The sequence below is a fragment of the Crinia signifera genome, chromosome 1 (assembly GCF_055691185.1).
Source record: "Crinia signifera chromosome 1, ASM5569118v1, whole genome shotgun sequence".
NCBI classification, from domain to species: domain Eukaryota; kingdom Metazoa; phylum Chordata; class Amphibia; order Anura; family Myobatrachidae; genus Crinia; species Crinia signifera.
In genome coordinates this window covers 314,572,295-314,591,686 of record NC_139217.1, presented here as the reverse complement: position 1 = coordinate 314,591,686, position 19,392 = coordinate 314,572,295, and the positions used below count along the sequence as shown (strand labels likewise).

Sequence of the window (19,392 nt, the reverse complement as noted above, 5' to 3'; positions counted from 1 at the left end):
TTCAAAGTAATGGATTCCAAACAATAAATACTAGCCCCCGCTAACCTCCAGGTGATCTTCGGTCACCTCTGAGGTATTTAGAGACCACCGGCTTCTACAGATGCCACTTTGCTCCCAGTCCCAGGGATGCATTGCGGGAGGCGGCATGACGCCGCTGCGCACATCACGCGGCTGCAGCAGAGCACAGAGCGCTGGCGTTGCTGAGACTGAGAGAGGAGGAGAGGTGTGTAAAGGAGGCTGTTACGGTATGTTCCCTCTCTTTAACGGAGGATTGGGGCATGTTTTAAAGGAGGATTGCTGTCAATGCGTACCGTATTAAAATAAGACCTCCCCTGAAAATAAGGCCTATGGTGTTTTTTGTTGGTTGAAAAAAATAAGACCGTGTCTTATTATCGGGGAAACACGGTATAACTAAACTAATGTCTCCAAAACTCTGCCATCTGTTGGCAGTGAGTGAAACTACATATGTGTCTTACACATGTACAAACACAGAGGCAATCACATGGTAGCAGACTAGCTTTCAAAGCATTTGCTTCAAGCGGGATTACCAGTATAGACTATATGTTGCATAGTAATTGAGATGAATCCATTCTATAATCCTTTCAGTAATTGTTTCATAAAAGCTATACATGGCCAGGTAACATCTATTAATCCTTTGAGTGCCAACATCTCTGTGAGAAAAATGTTTGAAATATCTGCTAAAAATGCCAGCATCGCTCACATTTGTTAAATAAATTCAATTATAATATATATATTTTTTTTTACAAAACATTTTTATTTCCTATATAAAGGTAAACATTACAGGTCATCATGATGAATATAAATGTATGCTTGCCAATTTTTTACACCTATTTTGATAAATTCACCTGGCACTCAAAGGGTTAATAATGAGGTGTTGTGATTAATATGCTTGTAATGCTAGTTTCGTAAGAAGGTAGTGGTGTTGTATATAACATGCTTCTGTAAAATTCAGTCTTTTCATCCAGCTTGTACGTTTGACAATTTTTTTTTAATTTTATTTATTATTGGAATTACAGGACGCAATGCAGCAATAAGATAACAGAGATGAATGAACAATGTGAGGAGAAGTTGCGTAGGCTATCGGCAAGAGGCACAAACACTGTAAATGAGGATACAGAGAAGAGCATAACAAAGTTTGACAAATTTAAGGTTAGGAAATATATATTTTTTTTTGTGTGCAATCTATGCATAGTGTACCAAGCCATTAAAATATATAGCATTGGAATGGTGACCTATCCATGGAGTGTTGCAGTGTGCTTAAACCAATGTGCTCTGGATCTACCCAACATGTACTGATTTTACCTGGCAGTTTGCATCTGACCCATATCGAACAACGCTTAAGAATACAGAGTTGATCTCAAACTAACTATAATTGCTCCGTATTACTTGCATAAAACAAGGCCACCTACACCTATCCGGTGTTGAATTAATGCTGTACATCCACAGTCGTATTTCCATCCCACTTACAGTAGTCCTCTTGTTTAATTACATCCTCATTGAACTTTCCCACTTTTTTACGGTTTTGCAGAGCTAAAATAGCTCACATAAGCTAAACAAAGTCCTTCATGTAAATATTTGGGTAGCTTGATCTCAAAGGAGCCTTTCTACAAACTGAATATATACGTATTACATGCAGAAACAGGTTCCTGTAGCCTTGGGAAAGAGTTCCTTGGAGGGATCCTGCATCCGTCTCTGATGCACTTTCATAAGCTTTGTTCACGCATAAGCTGTAACACTGCCAGATCAAACCTGGTTGTTTCAGTTTTGCCCCTCCACTGGCAAAATAACAGTGATGGGGCTTGTGCTAGGACAGCTGCTTAAAAGTGGCAAGTGATGGTGTATTGGTAGCCACAATTACCTGTGGATAGGCCATAACACAGACCCCAATCCGACCCTAACTGGTGTCTACTCTGTTCTTGCTCATTTCTCCTTCATACTGTATAATCCTCTGCTGTGTTTCCATCCAGTCATTGCTCCCAAAGCAAATGAATAAACAAGAGAACAGTGATGTAAAAGAAGGCGGTTTGTTGCCTGAACCACCCAAACCCCCTGAAGACACTCTGCACCAGGTTGTTCCTCAGCCAGAAAAAGAAGGTAAGCCTGTGCTGGTTTCAGTGTGTAGGGGAAATACCCCTCATTACACTAATATTGTGGGATAATGCATGAAACACAAGTTCTGTATCAGTTTATTAGCTCATTTGGGGGCTGGTTCCTAGTAGGGAGCAAAGTCCTTTGCAATACGTGTACAAATAGGGGCAGTTTGGTTGCAGAAATGAATGCAGATCAATTCTGGAGCAGATAAAGCAGACTTTAAAGTTCAACTGTGCACAAGGAAATGTAATAATAGCCAGTGATGTGTGCTTGCCGTGTACATCTGAAGTCTTATTTTGTACTATTGTTGCTAGTGATGTTGTCAACTTCCCAATTTCCAGAACAATCTAATAAATTAAATGTTTTGACTGAAAAGAAGCCTAGCTCCGCACCTCAGCAGAACAAACTCCAAGAGACGGATGAGGATGTACCGGAGACACAAAATGACGTTAACCTTGAAAATGTGGATCCGGCAGACGATGACGATGAACCCAAAGTTGAAGACACTGCAGATAAAGACACTAATAAGGAAACTGAGAACGAGGAAGTTGAGAGAGAAAACTTTTTAAATATGGAAGAAGGAAAAGGTCAGTACATCAGCTGTATATAAGGGTTTGGTATTGGTTTTCATTCGTCTTCACTGTTTTATATACAGATGTGCATTTTTGTATCAGCCAAGGGATGCTAAAGAGATTGTAGTTGATGTGTTCGCATGGTATCAATAAATCTATTCTGTTTACTGGGATGTCCCCAGTTGTAGGATGGTCAGGGATTGAACCAGCTGCTGAGACTGAGATCATGTATTCAGTGCTGGGTCTACTGATCTTGTAGAGTATGAAGCCGTGACTGATCAAGCCAGAATGTATAGGCAGTTGCATTATGTAAGAAGCAGAGACCCCAACAACACAGAATGGTGTATAGAGGTTCTTGTCACCCTGATATGGAAGAGTATGGTCTTGCATGTATCTCTATATGACACGAAAGCTACATCCAAGTTATTGCATTCTATTCTGGCTTCTGCCCCCATTATTATGCAGTCGTAAGTTTGCTATGTGATATTCTCAGTGCATCATGCTTTAGTGAGGATATCTGTTCACGAAAAAGGACGAGGACCAATCGCACTGGAAAATTTTGACATAAATGACAAGGCCCCTCTAGGTAGATCTTTCAAATATAATTTTATTTAGAGGGTGTGCCGCCACTGGACATTAGGCATATGACAGAATGGGGGAGGACAGAGAATGGAATGTCTCTGTGTGGCGCACCAAAAGAGAATTAAGTAATAAAAATTAACTTTTATTGAATATTCATTTAAGAAAAGTGAAATAAAAAACCCCACAAAATTCACATAAAGACATGGACATGTAATTAAAATGGGATATTGCTATCCCTACAACGTGGGGCCCCGATGTCACATTTACCTTTCTTTTCAATGATAATAAATGTTGAGATCAGATAAGGGCATGTGATTACAGTTTATTGTTTGTTGGTGGATACACTTTAATCAGATTTCAATTCACTGGGGATTGGTGGTTCATTGACTCTTTGAAGCTGTGGCAATAATGCTACAAATATAGTACAGCGTGCATATTGCACATATATGTTCAGGCTATTAGCCTCCTCACAATATAGACAAGCAGGTAAGTATTGCAGTGAAATGCTGCGTCACTTTACATATACAATAACACCGTGTGTACGGATTTTTTAATCTGCTGCACTGCTGCTAATGGGGGGGGACCTGGAGCAGACTGTAATCTGTCTGTGTGTGCCGTCTGCGGGGAAGAGTGCTGTAGGGATAAGCCGCTTGTACACTGGAGTTGCTATGAGAGGATGCACATCAAGCGGAAGGTGCCGCCGTGTGCTAGCCTGAATCGCGTTTACACAGAGGTCGCGGTCAGGCGCCATGTGCCGCGCCTCTGAGCGCTTCAACTGTAAGCCCTATCTACACAGATCAAAATACATTCATGGGGAAGGGGACATGGGGGCACACACGAGGTGTGTGGTCAGCGCATGCTTCGCTTAGGAGCTTCGTCAGGATATCTGTTCATTTCCCACCTTCTGGAGTTTGTCAATATATACTTTAATTGTGTTATGAACAGACTTTGTTCATTCTAAATTATATGCATGAAATATCCTATACAGTCAATTTCACTGTTTGTGTATACCAGTAAGTGTTAATTACTGCAGAAATACCATGTAGTAGTATTGGCTCCAGATTTCAATTCGATGCTGTCCATGGGTTGGGTTTGGCATCCTGATAGTCAGGATGCCAATGGTCAAAATATGAATCCCAACTGACATACAGAGGGTCCACATACATATAGGGCTTGATTCTGGTTTCGCTAAGCAGCGCAAATTCACTGCTTAACAGGCCATCTAACGCCACCTGCAGGGAAAGCGAATGCCTGCTGCCGTGCAAATTTCCCTGCCGCATTGGGAATGGACATTTTGCATAATCCATTTGCTGGGGAGCGTACATGGGGTGAAATAATTTGAGGGTCGTCATGCGGGGTCATAGAATGGGTCGGGCAGCTGACATCCTGTGACCTCAGCTGTCCGCCCCCGGCAGGCAGCTGCCCACATTGGAACACCCATTGTTTTCCTGGGTGTCCCCATGCAAACTCCCCCTGCCGGCCTTGATTCCTTGTGACTGTGCACATATGCTAATATACACTTGCGCAGAGGCAAGACAGCGGTCCCTGGTGCAAATATGCTGGGGAGCAATCAAACTATAATCACCCCCACAGTTTCCTTGCATGTTAATCAGCCCTTCTAATTGTGCAATGCGATGTTGTGACTCACTATGTGGTTAGTCTTTGTCTGCAACGGTTTACATTAAAGAGTGTTATGTTGCTTGTATGTTCTATTCACACGTAAAACAGTGTGAATAGAACATACAAGCAGCTTCTGCTGATTAAATGACATGTGCAGTGCCTATATTCTGTGTGCAACTGCGGCTGTATAAGCATACAAAACACTGCTTAGGGGGGTATTCAATGTCAGGGGCACGGCTGTCCCGTTCTTGCTTTGCTCGACTTGAGCTTGGTGGTCGGGACTCAATGTCCCGGCCGCTGAGCGGCGAGAAAGGGGCTTTGCCGCAAATTGAGGACGCAAATAGACGAGCTCCGGCCAGGAGCTCGCCTATTTCTGGCTTTTCTCGGCAGAACAAGCCCAACCGCTTGTGATGTCGGTTTCGTTCTGCCGAGAACCCCTGTTCAATGCTGTCGGGGAAGACAGCATTGAATAGGGCCCCGCAGCCATCTCTCCCGTCGGGAGATGGCTGCGGGAGAATGACAAACATTGAATACCCATTTTAGTGTGTTCCACTAAAACTGTAACCTAGCATATTGTATGCAGAAACAGCTGCAGTCACACACAGTATATAGGCATGCTGTATATCGGTTTAATCAGAAGAAGCTGCTTGTGCAATCTATTCACACCATTATGTGAAGAAAACACATGTATTGGGAAAAGTTTCACACAAAGACAAACGGTGATACACCCATTAGGTATAACGCATTTTTTATAGCATGGCCAATAGACGGATGTAGACACATCCACTAAACGTGTTTTGGTAAGTATTCTGACCATCAGGATGCTGCTGTCTATTGTGGCCATGTGCATCTTGACTGTATGGCTGCTGTTTACATATTGTGTCCCTCATAGTCAGTATGACCTTTACATGCTCATGTGGCTTGATTTCTAACTAGAAGTTTTAGAGATGTCACAGAGAACATCATTATGAATAGCAAATGAAATTGCATAGACATTATTATCTTTAATCACATTGAAGGATCTTCTCTACAGCAAGTGATGCATTGGGATTGTAACTAATATATAATGATGGGATGTGGTCATTTGGTCTACAGCATTATGGTCGACAGTCATTAGGTCGACATGGGTCTAGGCCGACATGTTCTAGGTCGAAAGGTTGTTACTTTGACAGGTCATTAGTTCAACATTATCTAGGTCGACAGTCAAAAGGTCGACATGGAGTTTTTCACTGTTTTTTTTGAGCCAACATGTGCCGACAGGCAGTATTTCATGCCCTACCATCCACTAGGGCGTGATGGGAGAATAAAATAGTGTGCTGAGCGTAGTGAGTGATGCGGTGCACTTTAAACTGTGTCCATGTCGACTGTGTTGACATTCAGGTCAAAAAAACAGTGAAAACCCTCATGTCGGCCTAGACAATGTCGAACTAATGGCCTGTCGACCTTTTCCCCTGTGGACCAAATGATCCCAACCCATAATGATGTGTTTATGCACTGATGTGAAGCAGTGTGTTTAAAATGTTTTTCTAGGACAGCATTTACTATGTGGAGTTTATTTAATCTTAGTCTTTTTTTTTTCTCCATGAATTCATAGATATGATGGTTATGCAGCTACAGTACAGTGCTTACTGTATATTGTACTTTTGTCATTTGGTGCAGCGATAAACGCAGCATTTAGAATAGCTATACAGTGAACTCTGAAGTGTGACATTTTATTTTTTATTGTGTTTCCACTTAGAAGGTACAAAACCAATCAATCATGAAGAAGTGGAAAATCTGAATGATTACAATGGCGATGACGGTAATGAAGCTGAGCCAGAGAAAGACAAACAGGCTGAACTGATAGATAATGATCAGGATTTAAAAGGTAGAGACGTTCTCCAACATCTTGGTGACTGGGCACATGATTAATGAATAAAAGCTTCTGTATGTGTTGTGAGACTAGCTAAACTGCTGTACCTACAGGACACTTAAACTGGTCATACATTCGGACAATTTAATTTCAATAAAATGATAATCTGGAATTGTCAGCTGTACTCCCACATGCTGAGAAACTGCCCCCCAAAAAAGTTGTCCCAATTAGTTGGGAAAAGCAAACTAGTATAGGGATAAACTTCTCGCGAACTGAATGATAAGGAGGTGAATAGTGGCCAGAACATCATCTCCATCTTGATGTCCATCACAGCTGGTGAGCTCTGCTGCTAGATCAACCCTGTTGCTTCTGCTCACTCCCGCTCTGGCCTGTATACAATAGTCTACTACACACACCTTCCCCGCAACCAAACTGGGAACCCCCATTAATGTCCACCAAGTACCCCTTTAACTCCAATCCATTGTGCCTCAGGTTTGGACCTCCCATTGGATGTCTAGCCTTGACAACAGAGCTCTTGATACTTTTCACAGAGGTAAGCCTTCCGCTGCTCTCCCTCTCTGCCAGGAAGCTGCTAATTGGGGTTCTGTGGATGACCTCCCTTTTTACTGCTATTCGGCCCCTGAAATCCCAATTTGGATGATTATCAAGGGAATATCAAGAGTCATTAAAGACCCATTATGTTGAATTTCAAGGGTGTTGTAATCTAAAGACCATGGAGTGCCATCCTCTTATTTAATGTATATTCTGTCATCATCCCAAAAAATATTTGCTAGTTTATTGGCATCTGCAGATGCCAGGTCATCTCAGACCCTGCTCCAACTCACCCACTTTTCTCTCTGCTGTTCTAAGCACTCTTCTCCACAACATCACAGTGCCACACCCAGGGAGTGGGCAGGTGGAGATAGAGGTGAGAATGGAGGGAGAAAGATGAGAGGGGGGGGGGGGGGGGGGGGGTTTGAGAAAAAGAGAGAGGGTGTCAGGGAGAGTCAGAGTGCAAAACAGAGATGAGGTGAAGGGGAGAGAGAGAGAGAAAGAGAGGGTGAGATTGAGGGGGGGTTGAAAGAGGCTGGGGAAGGAGGAGAGAGATATGTGGGGAGAGAAGGTGCCCATACACTTATCCAGTTTGGGCCGATTTCTCCGGATCGGGCCGAGAAATCGGCCCAAATCGGATGTGTGTGACATCCCCTCAGACCAATGTTCCCTCTAATTTTACGAAGGCTGTGTGCGGCTAAAGATTTTGGCTGTGCAACTTTGGAAGGAAATTTAAATTTTTGTGCGTCACATATATAACTGGAAAATTACATTTAGCATTTGTGTTATCTTGAGTCCACAACTGCAAAAAGGGACCACTGCTGCTTTGTGCGCTCTGTTATAATGTTTGTGCACACGCTCGTCGAGGTGTGTGCGCGCACACGCACAGCTTAGAGGGAACACTGCCTCAGACCCGATACACAGTCCTGTTCGCATTGGATCGTGCTTTTTAGCACCCACAATGTGTTGGGTCCGATGTGCAGCGGCGGCATTTGGTGGGCGGGAATTGGCTGCTGAATTTGAAAAAACATTTTGAAAATACTGTCTGGACGCTGAATTTTCTGCCAGTAACCGTCCGGCCAGTCTTTTCAAAATATTTTTTTAAATTCAGTAGCCACTTCCCGCCCGGCAAATGCTGCTACTTGCTGCCCGGACCCAGCCGATAAACCCTTCCGATGCCTGGACCCCACTGCCAGCTCCCCAGGAGTTTTTTTTACATGCAACAAATAGCATCCGATTTATCAAGTGCCAAGTCGTAAGCAAACCTCCCGGGGGAGCTCAAGGGCAAACTGGTCCGCCTTGTCTGACTAGTGTACGGGGGCCCAGAAAGAGGTGAGAAAGGGGGTCTAGGGGAAGTAGAGAAAGAGCAGGCAATTGAAATTCTTGAGACATGTATAACTTTTGCCTCCAAACATCACCTACCCCCTTCCCCAGTACAGGTTGCAGAGTGTCCACCCTTACCCCCCCCCCTCCCCCCCCTCTTTCCGCTTCTGTATTGGCGGTGTGGTGTAACTCCTACTGAAGCATTCGTGCAGGGACACTGGGTTTTCTGCTCGCCAGTGCTGGCAGCTCAACCTGAAGCAGTGGCAGCGGGTCTCAGTGCAGGGCCGCTGAGTCTTCCCTTTATCAGCACCAGGAGCTCAGCCTGAAGCATTGGCGGCGGGTTCGCTTAGCGCAGAGTTGCCAGGTATTCTACTTGCGGGGGGGGGGGGGGGGTGATGCCACTTACAGGGGAAGCATAAGGTGATGGAGCTGCTGAACGGAGGAACATGGGACATCGGGGGCACAGCTGGATGGGGAAGCATAGGACGTCAGCGGTGCTATTGCGTGGTGGAGCATGGGACACCGGTGATGCACCCGGACGGGTGACCATGGGACCATGGGACTGCGGCAGTGGCACTTCTGCCTATACATTTTTTTTTTTTTCAATTTAACATGAAACCCCCCAAAAATCCAGAAGGTTGCAGGGGAGTGCCTGCTGTACTTGTGGCCCCCATCCTCTATAGTTACGCCAGGAGATAGATATATAAAAATCTTACAAACACAAACAATTATCTTATTTTGTGCTATAAATGAACTAGTAAAAGCTAAAAAAAACTAGTCCTAAATAATCACTAACCCGGCTGCTCCCCTTGATATACTGTATTTCAGCAATAGAACCCAATATAACGCAAACAGACCACAGAACAGGAGGGTGATCAAATAGGTGTAAATAAGCCTATATAAATTGTCTGTAACCACTAAATGAAGCCGAGTGCTCTTAAATATCTATATATCTTCAAACTAATATCAAGGATTACCAGATGTTTGGTTCAAGTCTGTGTGACTTACTAAGATTATTATTTTATCAATAAATATTTCTTTAAGGTGCCCATACACTGTGCGATGAACTCCGTGCTTTTACTACTAGATACAATGCAATGTGCTATAGCACTGTGCTTTTTGTACTAGATACGATGCAATCTAGTACTAAAAGCACAGGCTGCACAGACTTTCTGTGCTGTACGCGGGAGCCTGCATTGCACCCGAAAAACACACCGTGTATGGGCACCTTTTACTCAATGTTTAGCAGCGAATTCATACTTGACTTAAATGTGGCCCATCATATGACATGCTATTTAAGAACTGTTTTTGTTTTGCTCTAGATGATAAATCTCCAAATGGAGTGCATACACAGGCATTTGACCTTGAAGCAGATGACGGCGATGATCCAACATTAAAATAACGCCTCTTTCCATAAACATTTGGCAAACAGACTGTTTAGCGAAGTAGAACACTAAAGATGAATTCAGCAAAAACATGTAAAACTTGAAGAATTTTAATTTGTTCCTAATTTAAATATTTTGTATGCAGATTTCTTTACATTTTTTTTTGTCTTTGAAAATTTGAATGCCTTACAACAAAATGAACAATCTGATAGTAATGATCAACACTGCTTGTGGCCTTATGGAGTTTTCTCATTCACAAAAGATTTATACAGGCGATTGGTTACTGTACTGACCATTCTCTTGTCAGTGTGATGATCATACACTGAGAAATGCCTGGTAACTGTTCTTCCATGTTTTTATTATATTACATTTTTTTTTATTGTTCTTTGTTCACTTAATGCAACTGCTAGGAACTCAATCACATATTAACTGTATTAGGAGGAACTTAATTGTTCATGAAAACACAGGAATTTATTGTGGATCAACTTTTTATGCGAAAATTGCTGGGAAAAAAAAATGCTTTTCGCCATTATGTATGCTCACCGTTTTTTGACCTATTTAATTGCAAATGTGTGAAAATGGGATCTGTGCATAAATTCTTGCAGTCAAAACCAGTGAAAATTGGGACGTATTTTCTGTGGAAAATTGAATAGCAGCTTTTTGTGGGTCTTGAAATAAAGCAGGCATGTCCAACCTGCGGCCCTCCAGCTGTTGTGAAATTACACATCCCAGCATGCCTTGCAATAGTTTTAGCATTCCCTAATAGCAATACTATGGCAAGGCATGCTGGGATGTGTAGTTTCACAACATCTGGAGGGCCGCAGGTTGGACATGCCTGAAACCCTATTTTTATAGCGAAAACAGGATTTCTTGGCTTATTAAATTCCCATGGTCATTTAAAAGAGGAGAGGAGATTGAATTCTGTCTCTTATTGACTGGGAAGTGCCTTTATCTTCCTCTTAGTCCATTAAAAATGTCTTCTCATGTATTAATAAGAAGTGGTGATATCAAACTTTTGTACCCCATATGGCAGGGATGAGGAACCTTCGACCCTCCAGCTGTTGTTGAACTACACATCCCAGCATGCCTGGCTACAGTTTTTCTATTTGGCAATCCTAAAACTATTGCAGAGCATGTTGGGATGTGTAGTTCTACAACCGCTGGAGGGCCGAAGCTTTCCCATCCCTGCCATATGGTCACATGTGCCTTAAGTACTGCCACATTGATACCAGAAAATAATATGTAACAACCATTACATCTACTGTAATTGTTATGAACAGTATTTCTTCCCAGCATTCTATTGCAGAGACCTCTCACTACTCCTGTCTAGTGCTGACTAAATTTTTTCAGAATATAAGAATTTGCCTATAGATTTATAGGGTCCTTCACAATCGTGATACTGTTGTGCTGCGCATATGTGCAGTGCAGGCTTTTCTGTTGCAGCCGATGCCTGTCCTGTCAGCTGGTACATGTTATTTTATAGAACGCATTTGATAAATGTTACTTCAAAGCTGATTGGTTGCCATGGGCATCTTTTCAATTCTTCCAATGGTTCTTACACATGCCCCCACGCCCTTTGAGAGGGGAATTCATGTAATAGGGCTGTACACTAAGCCAGCACTGCAAAATATAGACATGTACAAAGTAAAATACCCTGCTGGCCATGAGGTGCAGCTTATTTCTGTTTCCCCTGCACATGGGATCCTTTCAGGGCAGACCCACTAGTCACAGGGATGCAGCCTATTCATTCATTTTGAACCAGTGACCTCGCCAAGAAAAATTAGGATTGGTAGACTGCATTCACAAAACACTATGCACTTTTCTGTATTCCAATATTAGGCACTCTGTGTCACAAGAATTTGATCCATATCCACAAGTTACTTTACAACTATTTTACGTGCTGCTAATTGGCTGGAACTGCTTTTCATATAAAAAAAAATCTTATTGATTTATGAATATTTTAAATAGAAGTGTCACAAAATATCAATGTAGCATGTTTCAGCAGAGTGGTTACAATACCAAACATTCGCTTTATACCATGATGTATAGCCTTTTATTTTACCGAATTGCACTCCAATCACACCTAATTGCATGTCTGTTGTCTACCGATGACACTTAGGGGGGATTTCAAAAATATCAAAAACCATTGAATTGCTGGCTTTCATGTGTTCCTGTGTTCATTTGTACAGTTCTTGTTCTTTCTGCACTACATAATGAAGACTGTGTGCAGGTTATCTAAATAGATTGTGCCTTGGAATCTGATGCAAGACTAAAGGTGCCCATACACGTTGCGATAAACAGCGTGCAATACGATGTGATGCGCGCTCCCGCGGGCATCGCACAGTACAAAAAGTATGTACTGCACATACTTTTTGTACTGCCAACGGATCGCATAGCCGCAAATCGCATGCATTGTACGATGGTTATCGCAACATGTATGGGCACCTTTTAGGGGGATATTCAGTTGGTCCGCAAAAAAACCTCAGCGTGAAAAATGAAGGGGTGGGGTGGTTGTATTACCCTTACTTTTTCACCAATACATTTTATTTATTTCCTGATTTCAGCTGAAAGCGCATAGGAATGCAGGATAAGTATGCAAACCTGCGCGTTTTCTCAAAAAAAAAACAGGGCAGATAGGACTTGGTTACTGGGGATTTTTGTTTCACGTGCCTGGGGGGGGGGGGGGGGGGGGGGGGGGTTGGGTCAATTTGCCACAACTAATTGAATATCCCCCTGTGTTCTATATGCTGTGAAAGTAGCTAAAGTTCATTAAACAGTTGCTTGCTGTGTAAGTCAGTGGATAGTTTTTGTGTGTTTCATTTTTTAATTAATGAAATGTTGAATTTTTTTTACATTTTATGTGTAAATTCTACAAATTTTGCAGGAGTAATTGTAACTGGGATGGTACTGTGTTTTTATCTATATGGATTAAACAGCACAGCAGTTGTTCTTAATTTATTATGTCTTGTATTTTTGGTGCAATTTTTTATTTTTGTTATGAATGGGTTCTAAAAATCAGTGGCGAGTGATGAGGTCAGTGGTTGGTGAGGCACTGGCTACGCAACATCAAAGATAGAACATCCTTCCTCTTCCATAGCACAGAAGCGGTGTCCAGGACCCTGTCCCCTGCTGCGCACACAGACATCAGCCCTGCGCATCTGTTCCCCAGCAGGCAAATGCCCACCTCCCTCACACACATGTACCACTGCCCCACACCCAGCCACCTTGGTAACACACATACACCACTGCCACCTTAACAAATCTATAATCCAGCCTCCGTAAAACACACATGTACCCCGGCCCTGCACTTTGCCACCTCCGTAACAAATCTATAACCCAGCCACCTCCCATAAAACACACATGTACCCCGCCTTGTGCCCAGCAATTGCCCCACATCTGTACCTCAGCCACCTCAGTAAAATACACCAGGCTGTACCTCGGCCTCGCGCCCAGCCATCTTCTTAACACAAATGCATACAGCCCTGCACCCTTCCTAACACATTTACCCCAGCTCTGCACCCACCCATATCCCTAATACATCTGTACCCTAGTCCTGCACCTTTCCTAACACACACACACACACACACACACACACGTGTAAACAGTCACCTCTCTGTATGTTCTGGCTGAGTTTCTCTGGATCCATTCCTTCTGAGCAGAAGTTGGTAAAGCACTTGTGTTGGAGGGGGTGGATCTACCAGATGATCTGTGTGAAAGAAGCAGCCAGCTGAGCAGCAGCTATGAGATGCTGGGTGGAGAAGAGGAGGGACATCCACATAGCTCATGACCGCTGGGTGGCCAATCACACCTGCCTCAGTGATGGGGGATGTGCTTTCATATAGGCAGAAAGCACGTCCCTGTCACTGAGGCACTTCTATATGTGTCGCTTTAATACCTTTTTTTTTTTTTTAAATGGGCTATTACAACCTGTACTTGGTCCTACTAACTACCCACCCCTTTTTCCTGGTACTCATTTATTTAGCACCGCCTTTTGTCACTCATTACAGTTTAAAAAAAAGTCTCTCAGCCCACACCACCAAACATATACACTAAAAATTATAGACATTGCGTGCTGTAGGCGTATGCCAAAAATTGACTCTAATGCCTAGTACTGTACATGTCACACACATTACATGCTGTAATGCCCCTTACACATTGTCACACACGTAATATCAATTACAAATAATACCAAATGCTGTATAGCCTATTACATAATATGCCACATAAGTTCCGCTTACCTACATGCAGGTTGCTATGTAGGTAAGTGTCAACCCCTGTCAGCATGCTTGATGCCGGGGTTAACCTGCCCATTTCCATGGGGCTTAGCCTGACCTCTGGCTCTTGGCGTCCTTAGCGCTAGCATCTACTAATAATCACTGCACTGGGGGCGTGGCTTTGCTGAACATGGAGTAGGCAGCAGCTTTTGTGAGCTTCATCCATATATCCTGTGCTGCTGCCTCCGAAAACTCTGACCCCTATAACAGGTGTGGGATATCCTGCCTATTCTCCCATATCCCCACTGGAGTACCATCAGAAATATTGGGCTGCCGGTTTGAGAAACTTCACAGGTGCGGCCTGTTCCTGCATCGGGACCCGGACGCTGCATTGCCAGTAACCTAACACAGGGCCTCTTCGCCCGGTGCCTCAGCGGGTTAGGGTGATAAGCGGCGGTGGCGTTCTGTGCTGAGCAGGAAGCTGTCTCTTCGTGGTGGTCCGCGCGGAGGATGCAGTCGCCATTTTGCTGGCGAGTGTGCTGGGCTGAGGGATTTGTGCTCAACTGCTACTATCTAGCTGAGACCCGCTGTAACTCTCCGGATTCATTACCAACCCCCTGTTGTCCTTTGCCGTGGCTGTTCAGGACTCCTGCTACACTCGTGGAAGTGAGTACTGAGTGTGGATACCATTTCCCCTGTCTGGATGCCTAACCTGAACACTGATGATCGAAGTTGGGCACATAGTCAGAATACCTGATCCCTCCTGACATCTTGACTACCTAAGTTGCATCCGTTGTGGAGAACACATCATAGACACAACTACTCCTGAGGCTATTGGTCTCTCATATACTATCGGTGGTGTGCTAGCCGTCGCCTTTATATTCTATTAGCGGATTGCTTCTGCGAGTCTCCCATACATGACTATGGATTCCTCTGTATCTCATATCCTGCGTGCATTATATGCCTCAACTACTAGACTCCTTAACCAGCTAGATGGGATTCAGGAGGGTACATCACCCTCTCACATTACTCCTGAGCGAGGTGACACAGCTGCTAAGGGAGATATATTTGTGTCTAGCAACATGATGTCCCTGTTTGTTTCTGTGCCAGATTCTGCTCTGGATATGTCTCTGGACTTGCTTATACCTAAGGATATCTACTGTAAGGCACCCGCAAATATTGACTGTCATTGCTTCCCCTCAATCTTCTTGGATACTGGTGGCTGCAATGAGATCCTGGAACTCGTCTGCCCATGTTCGTGATTTGCCATATGCATGCTTATATAGCTCTCCTATTCTAACTGGCGATAGTGTTACTAGACGCGTCATCCTTCTCCAGGGAACAGAGAGCTGGCCGGATTAATGCTTTGATCTGTATTGTAAACCTGCATCAAGATGCTGTCCATATGTTTCAATGTTTCCCGTTTTTATTTAAGGTCTCTATATACCCTGCTTTAATAATACGCACTGGACTATGATCTGAGCTATCCTGTTATCACATTAAATATTCTGTCCCTTTTGGTATCTGCTATAGAGATGTCAATGGGCATAGATCGATAAAGTTCTAGGGGGCTATGGGCTATTCGGAATCCAAGTGTACCTTAGTTGGGGTTAGGTCATACAGGGTGGGGGGGTTTTAGGGAGGTTTATTTTGGGTTTTTTTATTATGTTTTCCATATATTCCATACCTATTCTGGCATGATTTTAGGTTTGTAGGGCATCAGGTGGCTACAGCAGTAAAACTTTATGGCCGTTGCTTCATCCTTAGTATTTTAATGTATGGCTGTAGTCATATGGTGCCTACGGGTACCATGTGAGGTTGTCCCTTTTGGTACATATCTCGCTCTAAGACTATGCTCAACATTCCCGTTATATCCTGCATTGTATTGTGACACTGGGCAGTATTCAATGTGAATAATCGCGATGTGCAATGAATCCTGTTTAGGATTCGTAGCAGTCGCTGTGTTCCGGAGGGCTGGAGCATTCGCTGCCAACCTCCGTCGCCGTATTCAATGCCGCAGGAGCTCGCTGCCCCTGACGGCGAATTTCACCACAGGGGGACAGTAGCAGGCAGGGAAAGGAAAGCCTCCCTGCCTGCGCCGGACACTGTGGGGCAGAAGCAGGGCTCCCAGGGACACAGGCAGCAGAAGCTGCCCCCCGGGAGAGCTGGCAGGGGACTGGGGTAGGGAGCCGCTGCACTGCTCCCGCTCGGCATATGTAATGAGCGGGAGCAGTGAATGTATGAATATCTAATGAGTGGCTCTCGGCCCCCTGCTGGCTGTCATGTGTCAAAAATAAATTCAAAGTTAAATATATATTCATGTGCAGTAAGTACATGAAAAAAAATAGCATGCCCCATCACAGAAAAAAAATACTGATTTTTTTGACACCAAATAATAATTTAAAAAAACCTTTATTTTAAAAGATCACAGTTCAGTTCACCATAAAAAGATGGCGATTGCTACATGGGGAAATCACTTAGAAAGCAATTGGCCATCTGATCATTGAATACACTCACAACGAATCACATTGAAAAACCCATTGAAAAGCCACAGCAGATAACAGCGAATATCAGATGGTGAATTGTCCGTCATTCACTGTTCGCCGTCGGCGAATAGCGCATGTTGAATAGGGCGAATCAATTTTTCAGTAAAAAGATTCACCTTAGAGCACGAAAATAGCACACATTCGCTGTAGAACATGGTGAAACAGCCTCATTGAATACTGCCCACTGTGTTACTATGACTGTCATACACCTTGGAGCCCTTGCATTCCATGATCCTTATATTTGGCGTATGAATATACTTGTTTTTTAAGAAAAAAATCACTGCGCTGAAGCAGCAGTACAGGAGCAAGTAGTGTTCCTGTGCTGCTGCTTCAGTGCGGTGATTATTAGTAGATGCCAGCGCTGAGGCTGCAGGTAGCTGCTGCTGCTGGACCTGTCCTCCATGCCAGGCGCTTCCCCCTCCCTGCCACCCCCTCTGCGCTGCGGTCGTGCACTGGCCCAGGCGCCCGCTGTCCAATCAGAGTGTGTCCCATGGGACCCACCCACTATGAAAAAGTGAGTACTTCTGGGTAAACTACACGCTACTGTATAACACGTATTTGCGTACCCAGTAGTAGATATGTCTCCTTAATTAGAGTTCCGGGTGGCAGGGCAGCTCTTGCCAGATGGGCAGCCACAAAAATTAAAGCATGGGGAGAACACATAAGTATTTTTTTTGTATTATTTTATTATGTTAATTATCAATGACAGAGGAGTCACTACCGCCCCTGACTGCACATCCCTGCCAAAAATATTCTCTTACTCGTTTGGCTAGTATTTCCAGTGCTCTAACCTACCTGTTTTGTAGATGCAACACCCTTCCCCAAGGGAAGATTTGAATTGTAAGCCTTCACTTACAGAGTGATAAACTTTTAGTACTAGATTGCATTGTATCTACAGCAGCGTACTTTTTGAACTAGATAAAATGCAATCTAGTACTAAAAGCATGGGCTGTATAGACTTTCTGTGCTGTGCGTGGGAGCAACTATTCTCTGTAAAAGGCTGTGGAATATGTGTGCGCTATATAAATAAAAAATACAATGAAGTAAATCAGCTGGAACTGTTACTGGGGAGAATAAAATGTTCCAGGCAAATGAGTCACAACTACAGGAGTAAAAAAAACAAAAACTGGTAAATCCGACTACCTCAGCAACCACATCCTACACTCTAGGGCAGGGCTGGGCAATTGCGGCCCTCCAGATGTTGTGGAACTACACATCCCAGCATTCCTTGCTTCAGTTTCAGCATGGCCACATAGCAAAACTAATGCAAAGCATCCTGGGATGTGTAGTTCCTTAACATCTGGAGGGCCGCAATTGCCTAGCCTTGCTCTAGGGAGTGGCCCATCTACTCTGACATATCTCAACAGATTGTAGGGATAGTACTAGCCAGAATAGATATGATGGCTATACATTTAATGACAAGATGAATTGCTTCAGCTTAATGAGCAGAATTATGCAAACATAGCTTATTAACAACATTATGGCCTTGTGTGGATCATATAGGTTTTTTTCTAGTGCCGATACTTCTGTATATTCTCAAAAAGATACAAGATTGGTGTTGAATGATAGTTACCAGACATGACACTGCTCTTTACTACCACCATCTATCTGTGTCAGTGATTGACTGCCCTGACCAGTGTACAGTGAGTTTCTTCTACACCAGGGGTGGCCAAACTGGTTCTCAAGATCTACAAACAGTTAATGTTTTGTATACAACCTGTGGATGTGTAAAATCTGTCTGTTAGGAAACAATGGGGCAGATATATTAAACTTTAACAAGAGATAAATGCAAGGGTGAGAAGGAGAGATAAACGCCCAGCCAATCAGCTGCTAATTGCCATGTTACAGCCTGTGTTTGAAAAAAAAGTCAGTAAGGAGCTGATTGGCTGGACATTTATCTCTCCTTCTCACCCTTGCATTTATCTCTTGTTAAGGCTTAATACATCTGCCCTAATGTTTGATAATGTGAGTTAGTAATGAGAACACCTGTGCACCAGTTAGACAGCCTGAGAAATGTGAGCTGTTGGTAGATCTTGAAAACCGGTTTCTTCAGCACTGTTGTACACAAACTTGGGGAAGGGACAGTTTGCATAAGTGACAAATATCAAGAAGAAACTCTTTGCACAATAAACATCCATAAAATATTTTAAATATTTAATGAAAAAAAATTACTGAACACTCATGAAATAGATCCAACATAGCTGATTTACAAACTCCGTCCACGTCTTGTGGCTGTACATAAAAAGTAACCAGTGCATTAGAAAAATAAAATGAGGAAAAAAAAAAAAAAGAAAAAACTGTAGTTTCACATGAGCCCTGCACTTGTCCACACATTAAATAGACTAAAACACTCAATTTATTGTGTATTAGATTCTCTCCTCTCCGTAGATCATTTACACCAGTTTTACAGCAGGAAAATATTTGTGTGCAGAGAAATCAAATTCAGGTGGAATCTGCATTAAAAGAAAAAAAAAATACAGATGTAGCTTAAAATGGATACATTATAAATGCAACTTGACATGGTGTAAATTAATTATTAGTTTTGCAAAAAAAAAATCTGCAGGCAGTACAGTACGAGAGTATACAATCTATAGTACAGTATAGTCAAAATTGTACAGATTGAATTAAGTGCCT

The 19,392-nt window shown here is 43.2% G+C and overlaps 2 protein-coding genes across 3 annotated transcripts in view; one reads left to right on the top strand and one right to left on the bottom strand.

Annotated features, from left to right (window-relative positions):
- Window positions 1-12,693, top strand: part of GOLM1 (golgi membrane protein 1) — a 55,051-nt gene extending 42,358 nt beyond the window's left edge. For both annotated transcript variants that reach the window (XM_083186438.1, XM_083186431.1), the window contains exons 6-10: window positions 1,038-1,170; window positions 1,989-2,115; window positions 2,454-2,699; window positions 6,625-6,753; window positions 9,936-12,693. In XM_083186438.1, coding sequence (XP_083042564.1) covers window positions 1,038-1,170; window positions 1,989-2,115; window positions 2,454-2,699; window positions 6,625-6,753; window positions 9,936-10,015 — 715 coding nt within the window. In that variant the 3' untranslated portion in view covers window positions 10,016-12,693. The remainder of the gene's footprint in view (window positions 1-1,037; window positions 1,171-1,988; window positions 2,116-2,453; window positions 2,700-6,624; window positions 6,754-9,935) is intronic.
- A 6,206-nt stretch (window positions 12,694-18,899) lies between these two features.
- The window catches only part of NAA35 (N-alpha-acetyltransferase 35, NatC auxiliary subunit), a 51,787-nt gene continuing 51,294 nt past the window's right edge, over window positions 18,900-19,392 (bottom strand). The window contains exon 23 of the mRNA XM_083186423.1: window positions 18,900-19,211. Within this exon, the coding sequence (XP_083042549.1) occupies window positions 19,152-19,211 (60 nt within the window). The 3' untranslated portion in view covers window positions 18,900-19,151. The remainder of the gene's footprint in view (window positions 19,212-19,392) is intronic.